This window comes from Thunnus thynnus, chromosome 22, assembly GCF_963924715.1.
Source record: "Thunnus thynnus chromosome 22, fThuThy2.1, whole genome shotgun sequence".
Taxonomy (NCBI): Eukaryota; Metazoa; Chordata; class Actinopteri; order Scombriformes; family Scombridae; genus Thunnus; species Thunnus thynnus.
The window spans coordinates 22,154,172-22,171,790 of NC_089538.1; the positions used below are offsets into that span (position 1 = coordinate 22,154,172).

General features: G+C 37.4%; 2 protein-coding genes across 6 annotated transcripts in view; both read right to left on the reverse strand.

The window, feature by feature from the left end:
* The window catches only part of LOC137174305 (uncharacterized), a 16,131-nt gene extending 13,532 nt beyond the window's left edge, over positions 1-2,599 (reverse strand). For 3 of the 5 annotated variants that reach the window (XR_010925330.1, XR_010925329.1, XR_010925328.1), the window contains exons 1-3: positions 2,043-2,596; positions 795-850; positions 193-552 (exon numbers count right to left, since the gene is read on the reverse strand). Coding sequence is in view for 2 of the 5 variants with exons in the window: in XM_067579500.1 (XP_067435601.1) it covers positions 193-552; positions 795-843 (409 nt within the window). In the remaining 3 variants the exon portion in view is untranslated. Of the gene's footprint in view, positions 1-192; positions 553-794; positions 1,046-2,042 lie in introns of those variants that run through there. The other 2 variants (XM_067579500.1, XM_067579501.1) reach the window with 2 other exon arrangements.
* A 6,780-nt stretch (positions 2,600-9,379) lies between these two features.
* Positions 9,380-11,312, reverse strand: LOC137174308 (programmed cell death 1 ligand 1-like). Its single transcript, XM_067579508.1, has 3 exons — positions 11,237-11,312; positions 10,677-11,036; positions 9,380-10,480 (listed from the first exon to the last, which is right to left on the reverse strand). Exons 1-3 carry the CDS (start codon positions 11,283-11,285, stop codon positions 10,281-10,283), a joined length of 609 nt encoding a protein of 202 aa, XP_067435609.1. The 5' UTR covers positions 11,286-11,312; the 3' UTR covers positions 9,380-10,280.
* Positions 11,313-17,619: the final 6,307 nt, after the last annotated feature.

Below are 17,619 nucleotides of genomic sequence, written 5' to 3' on the forward strand. Positions count from 1 at the left end.
TACTTGTATTTCACAAATTGTTATCCCAATGTTCAACTCTCCTACTGTTACACTTCACACTTGTTCATGTCCAAAATTAAAATCTGGACTGTTTGTGTTTGAACCTGTTGATGTTTGTGTCCACAAACAGTCTGTACATCACTGATAACATGATTTAAAAAAGGCTTTCTGAGTTCTACTGAATCATCTTACCAGTGACATTGAGTCGACATCTACCAGAGCTTTCACCATAATCTGTGAGTACTCCACACAGGTACAGACCCGAGTCATCAGTCCTGAGTCTGGACACATGAAGTCTGATTCGTCCTTCTCTGAGGGCGTCTTTGTCACACTGAACTCGTCCTGCAAACTGTCCATCCTGAGACTCTGAGACCTCAACACCCTTATGTACATGATATAGGATCAAGGGTTTAACATCAATAAACAGTTCACATAAGATGTTAAGTGAGGTGGAGGAACTGTCAGGTTTGGTTGTAAACATCCATTCCAGTGTGATGTTGTCGTTCTCCTCTGCCTGATAGGAGGTCTGTGTCACTTTCACTACAAATGTTCCTGTTGAGGAGACAGAGAGGGAAAGTGTTTAAAATACACCAGTAAAAAGGTCATGATTGATACCAATAATAAATACAATCTAAGCAATAACTGAATATAGAGCATCTTCCCAACTGTAATGAAGAGTTTCTACTCGCTTTAATAGTTCTGTTGATGTTTTCACTGATATATTTTACAACAAAAGTCAGAAAAATCTTTTGACTTTTCTCTTTTTGGATGTTGAAATGAGGATGTAAACTAACCACAGACACAGGAGGTCAGGCTGATGAGCAGAAGGATCCTGCAGATCATCTTCTCCCTGTGAGAGGAGACAGAGGAGAGGAGTCATGAACACATGAGGTCAAAGTTCAGTCATCACAGGTGTGAGAAGGAAAATCTACAGCATCAAACCTCGATTCTCATGTCAGAAACAATGTGGACTAAAACCACACAAACATTAGTCATTTCTATTGTAAATTACAGAAATCTGGAGTTTATTTATGAATACATTTAACATTTATTTCTGTCACAATACAGCACCAAACAATTCATATAAAAGTTCTCTTCAACAGTGAGAGGTTGTCAGAGCAGCTGCACCTTAAGTGAAACTAAGTAATCTATACAAAAATGCAAATTTTACACCCAATAGGCTATAAAGTTTGAGCCTAAACTAAGAGAAAACACTGTGACACCTAATTATCCTCAATTATCATCAGATTTGTCTCCAGATTAATAAACTATTAATTTCATAATAGAAACTGAGTCAGTTTGGGTAAAACTCAGTAAACTCAAACAGACAAATGTGCTTCACTTAAGACTCCTCTCACCTTAACCACAGATACTGCAGCAACTAAACAACAGCACCATCATATGAACTGCACCATCACTAATCTGTATATATCAATATATATTCTATTGTATATATTCATCCTAACCCATAATATTTATTATGCATTTGTTATGTCCTTGGGTATATATACAACCATTCATATAAAGTTAGTTTGATCCGCTTGCTTCTACATATATTATTCTGTACATGATGTTTGTAAAAAGATGCAAAACTGCATTTCCTTGTCTCAGTCCTTTGTGCAATGTTGATTCTAATCTAAATCAACTCTCAAACAGTAAATACTGACTTTATCACACTCAGCACAGAAATAAACCTTTTCTTTGTGATAAGCAGGCAACAGGCAGAAGAGAAGGGATTTCCTCTTCACAGCACGAAAAGCATTTATAACACACATTGTCATTTCCATTACAATATGTCTTTTACATCACAATAAACAAAGTGATGGATTTAAAAAAAAAAAAAGACCTGTTAATGTCCATTTTAGAGTTAGAGGCCACTTTTGTAATAAAAATAATGACTCAGAGTGTATTTTAATAAACAGGCTGCGGTGTAGATCATGACTACACTGTTTAGTTTACTTTGTTGGTTACTCTATAACAGGATTAAACTATAATGAAGCAAAAACACCAACTTTCTGTAAGATATAAAACATACACATTACCTTTTATGTCTTCATCCTTAATCAATAACAGATTCAGAGGACAGTAGTTCAGATCACTGAGTTGACGACCTGCAGATGAAGCAAATGCTGAGAGGAAAGATTCACAGAAATAAACTGTCAAAACAAATGTGTCGCTGCTACCAAAGAGGAAACTGTGACATTTCCTCCTCTTTTGGACCAATCAGAGAAGTAGTTGGGTTGCAATAAGGTTACAGATAAGTATTGTTGTTTTATGCAGAGACTAAAGTAGGCCTTGCTGGTTTCTGTCTGTTGCATCTGCTTCACACAGTCAGTTTAACTCAAGAGATCAACTTGTTGGATCAGATGTTTGACCAACAACATTACGTTTAATAGAAACTCTTCATTTAGATGTCAGTGATTTGATCATAAAGACTTAGTTAACACAATAAATGTTATTTGGTTGATGAAAACTTTTATGAATAAATTTAACTTAAATATTCACATATTCCACATTTCAGCTTTTCATCTCCTTGTTTGTACTTGTGAGGATATTTTGATGTGTTGAATTTCTTTATTTGGTGAGTTTGAGGAGGACAGAGTCTTTACTTTAAATTTCTGTGAAAAATAATTGAATAAAAATCACAGTTAAAGAATAAACTCTTCTATTATTATAGTAAAGAATGATAAAACACTTCACTTTGCATGACTGCAGCTCCTCTTTGTGAATCTCTTGTAACTTGAGCTGATATCACACAGTGCAGTTTAAAGCTACACAGCTACTTCCTCATCTAAAACATTTACTGTTTTGTAATGAAGCAGTTCGTCCGTCCAGGTAATAATTGAAGTGACAAAAACTGAGACTCGCTGCTCGTTCAATAGAAACAAGTAACTGAAACATTTGATTCACTGTTAACAGTCTTGTTTTAATTGTGCAGATTTAAATGTTTGAAGCAGATCAGAAAATGACATTTAGCCTGAATTTAAGATGAATTAGCTGGAATTTCTTTCATCTTCAGAGCTGTTCTTACGATTTAAACATTCAAACAACCGAGAAAAACACAGAATTTAGAGGTTTTGACATTAAATCTTCTTCATCTTGATCGGATAGAAGTTGTTGCCGCAGAAACAGGTGCTGAGTTTTTATAAAGACTCAAACCTGCCAAAACAACACACTCAGTGTTTCCCTGCAGCTTGATGGTTTCTACACAAATAAATCAGTTATTATCTTTGCTTTAATCCCGGAGGACTGAACAAGAAAACTGTTCAAACCCTTTTAGTCCCTGCATGTATTGATCAGGCCGGTTCCTTGAGAGTCATTTGTGCACATCAGAGACCTCTGGCAGCATTTGTTTGTGGAGACCAACAACCAGAACATATGTCCTCTTTTTCCTCTTTGTTTTAATGGAATATTTTACTTTTGTGTGTTTTGATTTGTTTGTGCCAATTCTTCATCTGCACTTCCTGTTGTCTGGTGTCAATCATGCAGATCAAAACCAGGATGGAAGTTACATCGGGCTTCTGGAGTAGTTATTTACTAAGTGAACTGATTGAACTGAACAAGTTACACCCCCATCCAAACTGCTCCAGATGTGAATGGACATCTGGCACCGTGGACAGATTTTGAGATCCTGGCCCACTTCTTACAATCTGGGTCCAAACTACTGAAACTCAACACAGATTCTGCAGTAAGAGTTGATGTGTAGCTCTGCTCTCAACCAGACTGTCTCAATCTTTATTGACACAAAAGGTAAAACATCTTGTTTTATTGTGACCTTCAACAGAAACAGAAACACAAAAATAGATGTGAAAAAAGAATTATGAAAAGGATATAAAATGAACAGAAACTGATGAAAGACTTAAAAAGGTCATAACATATCATCATTACCAAGAGTACATTAGTTAAATTGAGCACATTATAAATAGTTACATTCTCATACATGGGACATGATCATATAAAAATTACAATATTTACATCACATCACAATCATTTTACACGTGTGCATGAGTGTATGGACCCTAATTCATGGCAGCATATGTTTATGTACATAATATTTATGTATATATGTGTCCATGTGCATGCATGTTCATCATGTCACATAAATGTTTTGCAGATTTGCAATAAAATGTTCTGAGCCCTTTGATTAAAAAAGGTTTATTTGGTAGCAGCCTATTTTAATAGCTGGTATAAAATGTAGAGTAAAACTAGTCAATAATGCCACATGCAATGATAGAGAAATGTATATTTGATTTAAAATGTAATTTTATGAAATTATTATTATTATTTAAAACCATATCAATGTTATAGCCCTCACTGTGGGTGATGGGGACTTCTGCTAGTGACTTTATAGATGCTCTTTATTTGGGTAGGGAATATGTTAGAGAGGTAACAGTTTCCACAATATTAATTAGTGCCCATCAACTAAAATAATATGACTATATATCACACTAACAAGCTAACTTTAGCTTAATCTGATGCTACAGGCAACACATTCATTCACAAAGTAGCTCCGTGCAACAGGGGCAGTCCCAGTAGCTCCACTAAGATAAAGTAACAGGTACTTTACTTTTAGAGCTCTATAAATTCATAGGGCCTGGCTGCAGCCTGCACCACCCAAATTTGACACTCAATCCAATCAAACCACAGTGGGTGGGATTAAATGTTGAACCCTGCTCTGTTCTGCATGATGTATACTCAGTCATATCTGCAAAGTTGCCACTTCCCCAAAAATAGTAGAGCACGTCCGGAGGCGTGTTAAATTTTGTAACCATGTCAGATTATGTTACTGCGGTCAAGCCAGCCGCTTTGAAAATATTATACACTAACAAAAAATGCTCTACTGACAAATTTATTTAAAGGAAACTGTCTGTTTCCAAACACTAATTCCACTTCAGACACATTGTATAAGACCAAAGACAGCTGCACAAAAAGTTCTAGTTTTTATAAAGAGTGTAACAAGGAAATGGCTGTTGTTACTCAAACCTGCTAATACAACACACTCAGTGTTTCCCTGCAGCTTGATGGTTTCTTCACAAATAAATCAGTTATTATCTTTGCTTTAATCCTGGAGGATTGAACAGGAAAACTGTTCAAACCCTTTTAGTCCCTGCATGTATTGATCAGTTAGTTCATTGAGAGTCATTTGGAGTAAAACATGGACTCTCAGATATTTAGCTTATAGCGCCACCTTCTGAACAAATAGCCTCATTTTTGTTGTGTGACTATGATGCTGCTGACAACGTCCTATGTGAAGAGAATATTTACCTGTTTTTATTTTCTTGCAAAGAAATAAACAATAAAACATTAACCAAACTATTAAAAAAATATTTGTTTTCTGTGATACACACCACAAATAAGTCACATGTTTCTCATATTGTGTTAAATTTAACCACAAACTTGTGCTCCAACACTTCTGTATGTTTTAGCCAAGTTACTATTAATCACACACACTTTACTGCTTATTATTACTCTCAGTATGCTGAGTGGACATGCGAAAGACCTGAGTTTCTTATGAAGAGCAGAATAAAGTCCAGCAGGTAACCAGACAGCAGCTGTTCTTTGTGTCCTTCACAGGTCAAACAAACTCAACACAGATTCTGCAGTAAGAGTTGATGTGAGGCTCTGCTCTCAACCAGACTGTCAATCTTTATTGAAACAAAAGGTCCATTATCTGGTTTTATAGTGATCTTCAACAGAAACAGACACACATCAATAGATGTGATAGGAAATTATGAAAAGAGACATAAAAAGAATATAAGCTGAACAGAGATTAAAAAAGACTAAAACAGCCTTTACATTTATTTTTCTTAGAAAAAACATACAACATCATCCAGCAATTGTGGATCCTCAAGTTGTTTATCTTCATTTCTTTATGTAATATATTCTGATATATAAATATACACAAGTCACACTTTAATGTATGACAAATTAATTCACCAAATTCCAAGTCAGATCACACTGAGGCAAATGTTTTAAACAATTATCACAGATAAATTTGTTTTTAATGACACTTCAATGAGTCTAAAGGTGTAAATGAGCAAACAGCTGTAACCTGCAGCCAGGTGAGGATCTCTAAACAAGATGAGCTGACTTCCAGTGAAGAGCTCCCTCTGCTGGTCTTTATCCTTAATACCAGTGTCAACAACTCAAAGCTTTTCTCTCAAACATACATGTGAAAGACTGATAATCAATAACAGACAGTAAATAAGAGCTCACTGTAACAGACAGGATTAAAAACAGCAACAGTAAATCTCAGTTTAAACTGCACATTACAATAAAACAACAAAGCTCTATGTTGAGAAGTTAAAGATATAAATTCTGGACAGAAGGTCTGAACTCACAGTTTTACAGTTTTCATGACGTTAGACGATCAACAAGCATGTGCTGCCTGGAGCAGATCACTGTGGATCCACTAACACATGCAGAACGCTGAAAAGATTGTTGTGGTCATTATAAACAGACGCATCACTTCCTGTGTGGCGCTACAGTTTCATGCCAGTCAACATAACACATGAGAACCAGCAGCTTAACCTGAATACTTAATACCTAATGCTTCTCAGCATTATTTCAATAAAGTGAACACAGTGCACATTTCACATCTAACAAAGTTCAACCAGGAGTCCTGATATCAAAATGATGAACAAGGTAAAGATGAAGAACATAGTTTGTTCTGTGTCTTTGGTATAAAGTTGAATTATAACAGTCTTGTTTGGTTTGCGTTGCAGATCAAACTGTTTCCTCTGATCCGTCTGCTAAGCTGTAAGTTTTCTTCAATCCACCACTGGACTGAGTAGAAATCTTGTTTGACAGGCAGAGAGTGAATGAATAAACAGCCAGTACAGATATAGCTGCTGCTGTCAGTCCCAGTACACAGTGGAGGCCCATCCTTCCCCGACTCGCTGTGTTTGGTCTCTCAGGTTCAGGCCAATCCCTCGCTGCTGTAAAGACACCAAACACATCTGTGTCATTCATGTGAAGAAACAACATTTCACTAAAGAACTAAACTAAATAACCACAACAGATTTGGAATATATCTCACAGAAACTTCATCTAGTAGAAGAAAGTTCTACTGAATTATCTTACCAGTGACATTGAGTCGACATTTTCTTTTGTTCCAACCATAATTTGTTCTCACTGTACAAAAGTAAAGACCCGAGTCATCAGTCCTGAGTCTGGACACATGAAGTCTGATTCGTCCTTCTCTGAGGGCGTCTTTGTCACACTGAACTCGTCCTGCAAACTGTCCATCCTGAGACTCTGAGACCTCAACACCCTCATGTACATGATACAGGACTGAGACCTTGTGATCAGTTACTAGTTCACAGTAAATTATAAGAAAGATTGGAGACGTGTCAGGTTTAGTTGTAAACATCCATTCCAGTGTGATGTTGTCGTTCTCCTCTGCCTGATAGGAGGTCCGTGTCACGTTCACTACAAATATTCCTGTTGAGGAGACAGAGAGGGAAAGTGAGGACCAGACAAACTGAGAACATCTGAGGTTTCTATGGAGAGTTTTTATTTTATTAAGTTTTTTCTCATTATTTTTGGTCAACTGCAGGTTGGAGACTGAATTATCATCTGAAAAGATTATTATTTTTTATTATTTAGAAACAAAGCTAACCGTTTAAAGATACAACTGTATAAAAAAGTTAATGTATGATGTCAATAGTAAATACATCTAAGTAAGTCTAGGATTTTTTTCCCAACTTTAATAGTTCTGCAGATATTTTCACTGATATATTTTAAAATGGAAGTCATAAAATATGTTTATGAGGCTCAAAGTTTATTCTGTTTGTTCATTTTCATGTAAAACTGAAGGTTTAAACTAACCACAGACACAGGAGGTCAGAATGATGAGCAGAAAGATCCTGCAGATCATCTTCTCCCTGTGAGAGGAGACAGAGGAGAGGAGTCATGAACACATGAAGAAGACTAGTTTCTTCTTCTATGAAAACATTTCAAGTGACATGTTTTAAAAAGCCTTTTGTCAGGTGTCTGTGTGCAGTGTGTAAGTTGATTACAATATTTGAAGGTGCAGTTAATAATATTTCACAGCTATGTGAGTTCCTGCTCAGAGGACAAAATGTTACAAAGTCTTTTTTGTTTGCACAGCAGTTTGTAGTCTGAATTTGCACATATGAGATCTGAACATAAACACTCTGTATTCAGCATTTAGCTGTTTTTTGTCTTTATTTTGAAGTGATCTTGCATTGTACTGTTTGTCCCTGTGATCTGTCCAGATTGTTGCATTATGTGAACATGTTTTTCATATATTATTTCCTGCCTCTGCGGCATGAATGACTATGTCCATGAAAACATCATTCATGATTTCAACAAGCTTCATCTGAAGTGTTTTTACTCACATGTTTCTGTGCAAATAATCCACCACTCCAACTCCATTGCTTTATTTAATATGGCCGACGTGTTTCCTTTTGAAGAAAATTCCATTTCCTTTTTCATTCAGTTTGCTGTCTCAGGCAGAAGATGCTTCTCTCCTCGCTGGTAGTCTGCTACTGGCAAAGCAGCGCTGTCACTGCTTTTATAGCAGACGTGTTCAGTGTTGACCTGTTGACCTGTTGACTCACCTCAAGTTTCATCAACATTTTTCCAAAGCTGGTTCCTCGGTCAATGGTTCAGGGTTGTGACTACTACTAGACTTCTATTTTAAAAGCATTGTGTTGATCAGGTGCACCTGACACTTCATTGCGTCTCAGTGACACAATGGAACAAATTCCATTATAGGGCTATAAAAATGCAGAAGAAGAAAGAGCAGAGGACAGACAAACACAGGTGTAATTTTCTTCAAATAAAAATGGAAGTTTACTTCCAATAAAGGTTCAGTTTGGAACTTATAGACATTTTGAGAAATCTTTGACAACCAACTCACCTGCTGTTCTTTCTCTCACCTGGTCTGGTTTAAAATTATGAATCAGATTATCGCTGTGAGGAGACAACTGAGACACATTAAGCAAAAACATTTTTTCCTGTTGTCTTATTTGACAGCTCTCACCTCTGACATGCAACACCATGTCTTGAAGAATGAAACCCGACTTCACCAACAAGGAAGTATTTTCAAAACACGTATGCACTAACATGCACAAGTTTGGACCACTGCCACCACCAACATTAGAAAAATGTTCAGCATGAGTCTCTGCATGTTGATTTCATGATGTACTGAAATAAAATGAAACCAGCAGCAGCCTGGAGGAGAAGACAAACATTTTCTACATTTAAAGTTCAAACCTTGAATAATATCCTGCAGTTTTAAACTGTCAAATTATTATTTTTGTTGAAATCCACAGTTACATTTTGGAGGCAGAAACCTGTAGGACTCAAAACCCTTACAAGTCAAGTCAATTTTATTTATGAATCACAACAGAAGTTATCTCAGGTCTCTTTTCATATAGAGCAGGTCTAGACTGTACTCTTTAATTTACAGAGACTCAACATTCCCTCATCAGCAAACACTTGGTGACAGCGACATGAAAAAACTCCTCTTTAACAGGAAGAAACCTTGAACAGAACCAGGCTCCAGATGAGCAAACATCTGGTTGGGTTGAAGGAGAAAGACGAAGGAGGAGAGAGATGCAGAGAAGCACAACAACAACATCCCACCATTTTAAGTAATTATTTGTTTTTTGTAAAAAAAAATTATTTCTGCTTTTTAAATCGTCCCTGAAATCCTAATATTTTTTTTATTTTGCAAAGCAATTTTAACTCTATGAAGCACTTTCTAAGTGAAATATAAAATGTGACTATTATGCTCTACAAGGTGGAAATATAGCTTCCTATTTTTCTTTTTACTGTTTGTTGTGTTTTAAAGATGTGTAACAGATGACTGGTTGATGACAGAAGAGTCATAACAACTTCTCTCACATAAACAGGGATTTATTTACAATATATACACATTATAAACTGTACATGAGGAAAGATAATTCATTGTTAAATTACATTTTGCAAACCTTACAACCTAAATAGATAAGAAATATTAATTCTAACAAGAACTTGGAACTCCTCACTAGCTCAATAAGCTGCAGGGACAGTCCTCATGAGGGACGACTGTCAGACGGCTGTGTTGTCTGGAAACAGTCTTCCTCAGATCAGGCAGAACTTCATCATACAGATGTTGTTCTCCTCTCTCACACTCTCATCCTGCTGGGTTCTCTACAGTGAAAAGGTCAGAGGTCTGGTTGGATGTGCAGGAAAAAGCAGCTTCATGGATCCAGAAGGTAAAAAGATGCAGTGACAGACAGAAGTCTGATCTCTGAGAAACACAACTTCTATACTGCTACATAGATGTTTTCTGTCTCATCAGAAGATTTAGTAAAACAAAATCTGAAGGCAAAGCAGAGTCCAGCACAGACAACAAGTACAACTGCTGCTGCTGCTGTTGTCAGTCCAATGTAGAGGACGATCCTTCTCCAACTCTCTGGTTGTGGTCTCACAGCAGGTTTCTGATGTTTGGGCTGATCAACAGCTGCTGTAAAGCACAGAAAATAATAATAATTGTACTTGTGTTTCACAAATTCTGTTATTCCAACATTTAACTCTCCTACTTATGAAAATCTGGGCCATTTGGGTTTGAACCTGATGATGTTTGCGTCCACATACAGTCTGTACATCACTGATAACATGAATTAAAAAAAGGCTTTCTGAGTTCTACTGAATCATCTTACCAGTGACTTTGAGTCGACATCTGCCAAAGCTTTCACCATAATCTGTTTTCACTTCACACAGGTACAGACCCGAGTCATCAGTCCTGAGTCTGGACACATGAAGTCTGATTCGTCCTTCTCTGAGGGCGTCTTTGTCACACTGAACTCGTCCTGCAAACTGTCCATCCTGAGACTCTGGAGACTCAACACCCTCATGTACATGATACAGGATCAAGGGTTTAACATCAGTTAACAGTTCACAGAAGATGTTAAGTGAGGTGGAGGAACTGTCAGGTTTGGTTGTAAACATCCATTCCAGTGTGATGTTGTCGTTCTCCTCTGCCTGATAGGAGGTCTGTGTCACTTTCACTACAAATGTTCCTGTTGAGGAGACAGAGAGGGAAAGTGTTTAAAATACACCAGTAAAAAGGTCATGATTGATACCAATAATAAATACAATGAAGAGTTTCTACTCGCTTTAATAGTTCTGTTGATGTTTTCACTGATATATTTTACAACAAAAGTCATCAAATCTTTTGCCTTTTCTCTTTTTGGATGATGAACTGAGGATGTAAACTAACCACAGACACAGGAGGTCAGGCTGATGAGCAGAAGGATCCTGCAGATCATCTTCTCCCTGTGAGAGGGGACAGAGGAGAGGAGTCATCAATACATGAGGTCAAAGTTCAGTCATCACAGGTGTGAGAAGGAAAATCTACAACATCAAACCTCGATTCTCATGTCAGAAACAATGTGGACTAAAACCACACAAACATTAGTCAGTAAAAAGAAACTTGGTACAAGCCAGAGGAGTCCAGAGTCTCTTCACTGTAAGTACTTTTAATAATATTTACTTATTTAAAATATTGAAAATCTTGTTATGTTTTTAGTTCTTCACATCAGTGATGGAGGCGTCATACTGCTTGAGTTCAACAGTGAACTGATGGAAGCAGGTTTGGATCCAGATCATTTAGATTAGTGGATGTGAACATATATGAGGACAAATACTGCTACTAACTGAGAAGACTGATGGTCACACAGCAGAGACACAAACCACTTCTTAACTTCACCAAAAAACAAACAAAAAACTTAAAACAAGTTATTTTAACATATAAATATTACAGTAACTGTGGTTAAGTATTTCATGTAGACACTAGTCATTATGCAGAATGACTCCTTTCAGAGTGATTACAGGTGTAAGTGGTATTTTAATAAGCTGGTAGATGTGATGATCATTAAAAATATTGTTGAATAAATGCATCACATGTAAAATCTTAGTGTTCAAAGTAAACAGCTGTCAAATAAATATATCCTACAGCCTGCTAGAAAGTACAATATAACCAATGATCTCCTGTATTAGTGTATTTGTCTTTTTTCTTACTCATATTATATGTAGAAATGAGGCTCAATTTCATCTTCCTCATCATCTTCATCTGCTACCTCACCCTGACCCTCTGTTGCTACAACCTCATCCTCTCCTTGTATCCATGGCAGCTCATCACGGTGTCCCTGAAAACAGTAGAAAAAATATCCGTCCGACAACCTGCCTGTCTGTCTGTAGGTCTGTCTATATGTGTATTAATCATTTAGATTATTTATATTCACACTGCATAGAAGAGTGAAAATGGAAAGATAATGTGTATATTTTGGGCCCCTCACATGTTATCTCTCTTATATCTAAATTTCTAAACTGCCGCTTCATCCTCATTCTCATCATCACTATCCAAAGACTCAATTTTCAACAGATTTCCATCAGCCAGATGTTCCAGGACCTTTATTGCTATAAAGCCTGAATATGAAAATTTCTTGGACAAATATTAACTTTTTACACTATAGCAATACATTGTTTTTATGTCAAAACTTAATTTTCATAATATTAATAGACTTGCTCGGATTAAATCTCCTCAGACCTGATGACAGTTCTGTAAATCATACATTAACACAGAAAAAAAAAACATTTAAATTTATAAGTACTCGAACTCGGACCAATACGGTACCACTAAATTGTGGCTACTTAAATGTGCACCTCTGCCTAAATGACTGATTTGTGTCCTAAACTGTGCAAACAGACCAGAATACTTTGATTATAACGTCTGGGACACACAGCCTGCGTGAGCAGTGAGTGTGCGTCGCTGAACTGATGCGTCTCGGACGCTTGCAGCTTCATGAACAGCGTTGCTGCTGCGGAGCAACCGCCTCTATCTTTCTACATAGAGTTTGACTTTGATAACGGCCATCAATGCTAGAATGTTTCATATTATTTGATAATAAATTTCATTTATATTTAGTCTAGTCAGAAAAAGATTAAGAAGCATCTGCTCAATTGTTAAAAATAAATAAATAATATGTGAGGTGAAAGCGGCTTTCTTTCTAATGGGCATGGTGGGGTTTGGTTGGAGATACGTCTGTGTCAGCCACATAGGTCCTGTTTACACCTGGCATTAACGTGCGTCTCCACATGCGTCCTGAGTGACCATGTGATCGGATCTCACTTCCCCGCTCTATATGCAAATAAACACAGACATGATTTACGTTTTCAAAAACCAAATTTGTTCGTTATTCGTCCAAAGCTGTGTTCAACTTATTTGATAACAGGATAATTATTCAGGATATAAATAAATATTCCGCGTCGGGAGAGAGGGGTAGAGAGAGATGCAGTGATCTCCCCGCAGCTGCATCTCTCCATTCAGAGACACTGTGCGTATTAAAGCATAAGATACAGCAGCATAACTTCATTGATTATTTAAATCTCCGACACGCCGACAGGATCGGTCAGGATCTAATGTTAATTAATGCTGTGTTCTTCTACACATCCAATAGGTCAGCTGTTGCACACGCAGTCCAGGGGTCCGTTTCACAAAGCAGGCTCAACAAACTCTGAGTCTAATCCTGAACTCTGATTTGATCTACTCTGAGATAGAAAACTCCGAGTTTCCGGTTCCAGAACAGCTGATTTGAGTCATTTTATTCAACTCGGAGTAGTTTCACCTGGAGTTAAGCGCGTGCACCACAACTATAAAAAGCCAGCATCAATGGAGCCCCGATTCAACGAGTCACCATGGCAACGGGGAAGATGAGGGCTGCGTTTTTCACCCCACTAGAACTAGAAACCTTAATTCGCTCATACGGCGAGTTTGAACATGTTTTCAAAAAGAAGTGCAACACCGCTGCAGCTGCAAAAGAGAGGGAGACGGCGTGGGAGAACATCGCTGCTCGGGTCAATGCGTAAGTTTAAATGTAGTCCTTTGTAATCACAATATTACAGAGGAAAACTGCTTGATTGGTCGCCTATTAATTTATTTCATTAGGGTCCAATCCCGCAGGGGAGAAGCGCACTTGGCAGCAGTTTAGGATGAAATATAAAAACATTGTTCAAACAAGTAAAACCTCGACATAATCTCATGGGGGTACCTCATTTTGATCATGTTTTAGATTGTAAAGTCAATATTAAGTGGCTGTTTGACTGTGCAGCTGTTTTATCCCCAACATAATGCTGGTTTCTCATACATAAATGTCTTCTCATCTACATCATGTTCTGTTAAATAATTAAGCCTATTTAAACTAACACAGACTAACACAACTACTCAGCCAACAGAAAAAAGGCAGATGCCCGTAAAACGGGTGGTGGTCCAGCACCGCCACCTCTAACGGAGGCAGAGGAGCTGGCCCTCATGTGTTGATGACTCCTCTCCTCTGTCTCCTCTCACAGGGAGAAGATGATCTGCAGGATCAATAGAGACAATAGAGATGCTGGTGTATGTTGTTTAAACAGGAGTTTAACTGACTTCACTTCACAGACAACACATTACCCTTTATCTTTTTAGATAAAGGGTAATGTGTGTGTGTGTGTGTGTGTGTGTGTGTGTGTGTGTGTGTGTGTGTGTGTGTGTGTGTGTGTGTGTGTGTGTGTGTGTGTGTGTTTTAGATCTTACAGAAAGTTGGTGTTTTTGCTTCATTATAGTTTAATCCTGTTATAGAGTAACCAACAAAGTAGTCTAAACTAAAGTGTATTCATGATCTATCACTCAATCATTTCATTAAAATTCACATTGAAAGGAGTCATTCTGCATCATGACTAGTGTCAACATACATGACACTTTGAAACTTATTATCATGTAGTAACATCTGAGTGTAGGACTCAGTTGAATCTTTCACAGCAGGAAAGCTGGTTTCTGTAAATATGTAGGGGATTTTAGACCAGGTTTTAAATGTTTACTATATTTCCTTTGTTCCTGGGCCACATTTTGGACATTCAACCCTGCTTAATTTTAAATTTAATATTGATCTAATATTAACTTCAAATACAAATTACACATAAATGCCTATTTTAATTAAATGTATTGTGTTGTAAGACATATTAGTATTTTATATATTTTTTCATAAAAAGTACACCTGTCCCTTGTTGTCATTGTCATTTCCAACAGACCGTTCAAAATTTCAATCCAGGGAGTTTTTTTTAGGGTTTTTATGGTGACAACAGCAACAGTCATGTGACAAGAGAGTACAGAGTAAGCTCTGTGAAGGGAACTGAAATAAGAACAAATCAAAGTAATTTTTGTTAAATCAAATCTTAATCAGGTATTAGTGGTTGTAATTTCCAAACAGCTCTATTCCTTTGAATGTACAAATAATAATAAAAATAACATTTTATTTAGTGTATTGTATAAAATGACAAAAATTACATATTATTTGATAGTTTAATCATAGCCACTATCAGGAAGTGTTTCTACACAGGATGGAGAAATAAAACACATCAATACATTTCTACAAATATGATTTTCTAAAAGTTTCCAGACCAAAATGGACCATAGTTGAAGAACGACATAATTGACTGCAGATCAGTTGAGTACAAAAGTCTTATTGAATTGAAAAGTTTGAAATTCCCAAAACTGAACAGTTGAATGTTTGTTAAATTCAGTTTCGTGCTGTGAAGGGGAACTCTGTTCACTTCTGCCTATCGCCTGCCTGCTTACAATAAACAACTTCTTATCAGATATTTCTTTGCTGATTGTGAAAGAGCCCGTATGTACTGTTTAAATGCTGGTTTAGATCAGATTAGCCAGAATTTAGGAAGGCCAGTGGCTGGCCCCGATACTGTACAAAAAACTTCCGTTTGCAAAGAAACGCAGCGCAACACACAATATCTGCTGGGATGTGAGAGCATGACTACGATTGGTAATGTTGCAAATGTAAGGACGGATTAGGTTGTGTATGTGGATGATGGACTGTGGCGTGAAACGGTACCGCTCAAAAAGATAATTGTCTGGAAATGCTAGAACATCTATGCCGCGGTCTGATAACCATCTCTCAACGAATATTTAATTCTCTGCGCAGTAATGCTGCACCTTCATCCACGGGATCGTTATCAAAAGGACATGCCATGTTAGTGAAAAAGTAGCCACTTACTGTGCCTAATGGACTTCTAATATACTGACTCTGATTGTTTTGTTCCTGTTATCGAACAAGTTAAAATGCTTTGAACGGAGGGTCCTGTGTCTAGTCTGTTGGAAAATAGAGGACGTCAGTTGAGTTGAGACGGTCCTTCAACCTGGCCCAGGACACATTGCATTTACACTACTAAATGAATGTGGCGACATGCGACCACCTCCCACTGTGGTCTGAGTGATCGGACATTGCGTTTTCACCTGTATTTAGAGCTGTCCACTTGTGATCGGATCACCCGAGACGGATGTTAATACCAGACAGTTAAACCCCGTCAAACTGAGGAAAACTGACAACATATAAGGGAAATAACAACACCAAATCTCCGCCTTGAAGCAGTTGAAACAACAGGCAGAAGCCCCGGTTAGAATTAATATCAGAAAACGAGCAGGAGACGAGAAAAGAAGCTCCGTGTGTCACAAACTCTCCGTGCTGGAGTTCAACGGTAGAGAGGCTCTGGCGTGCAGGCGAAATCTCTCGGTGACTGAATAAACACATTACCTTTTAGATCTTCTATCATTTCTCTGTGAAGGACCGAGATGTTTCACAGCAGTGTAGTTTGTGTCTGTTCTGTGTATAAGAGCCGCGCACTTAGCTCTAAGGTTAGCTGTCTGTCCTCTCTCGCCGATGGTTTAATTACTTGAAAATGATAACAGTGCCCGGAAGCAACAATTGGGAGGAGCTCTGGATGACATCCATGGAACAATCACAGAGCCTGTAAGCTGGAGGAAGAGACAGCTGCTGTCCTCTGGAGAAAATGAGAGCAGGTAGGAAGCAAGTTAGGTTGAATTATCAAAAATCCGTAAATCTCAGAAGACAGGCAGTAGGTTTACTTTACTTTAGTTAATCCAAAATCCACCAGTTAACATATTCCAACTCAGAGAGCGATCGAAACACACAGACAGGAAACGGGAAAAAACACATAAAGCTCGAACAAAATGCGGGAAGGACACGTAATCACACGAGCAGTGAAGTTTACAGTTAATTGTCTGTTTAACAAAGAAACCAGCACCAGCGCTCCCTCGTTTAAAAGAGTATCTCTCTCTCATCGCAACACAATAAAAACAGATCTTGTACTTTTGGTTGCTGTGATGAGATATATATGAATTATTATAACAATAGAAGAACTTATTATTTAACACTCATATTTATTCAGTTATTTTTCAAAGAAATTTAAGTAAAGATCCTGTCCTCAACACATCAAAATATCCTCACAAGTACAAACAAAGAGAGGAAAAGCTGAAATGTGGAAAATGTGAATACTTGAGTTGAAACCATTTATTCTGTTAACTAAGTCTTAATGATCAAAACATCAAAGTGAGTTTAATTCTCATTATGTGGTCAATGTGTGAAACTGTGGTCAGTTTGTTAGAGACAGTGGTCGTGTCTATAATGTGAATTCCTTGATATTAAATGTTCATCTGCGATTTTCTGTAGTGGTCCCAATAATATTTGTTGTTAAGTATACTGAAGTATTATCACATATCTCATCATTTCGGATGCAAATTCAGGAGGCTTATCT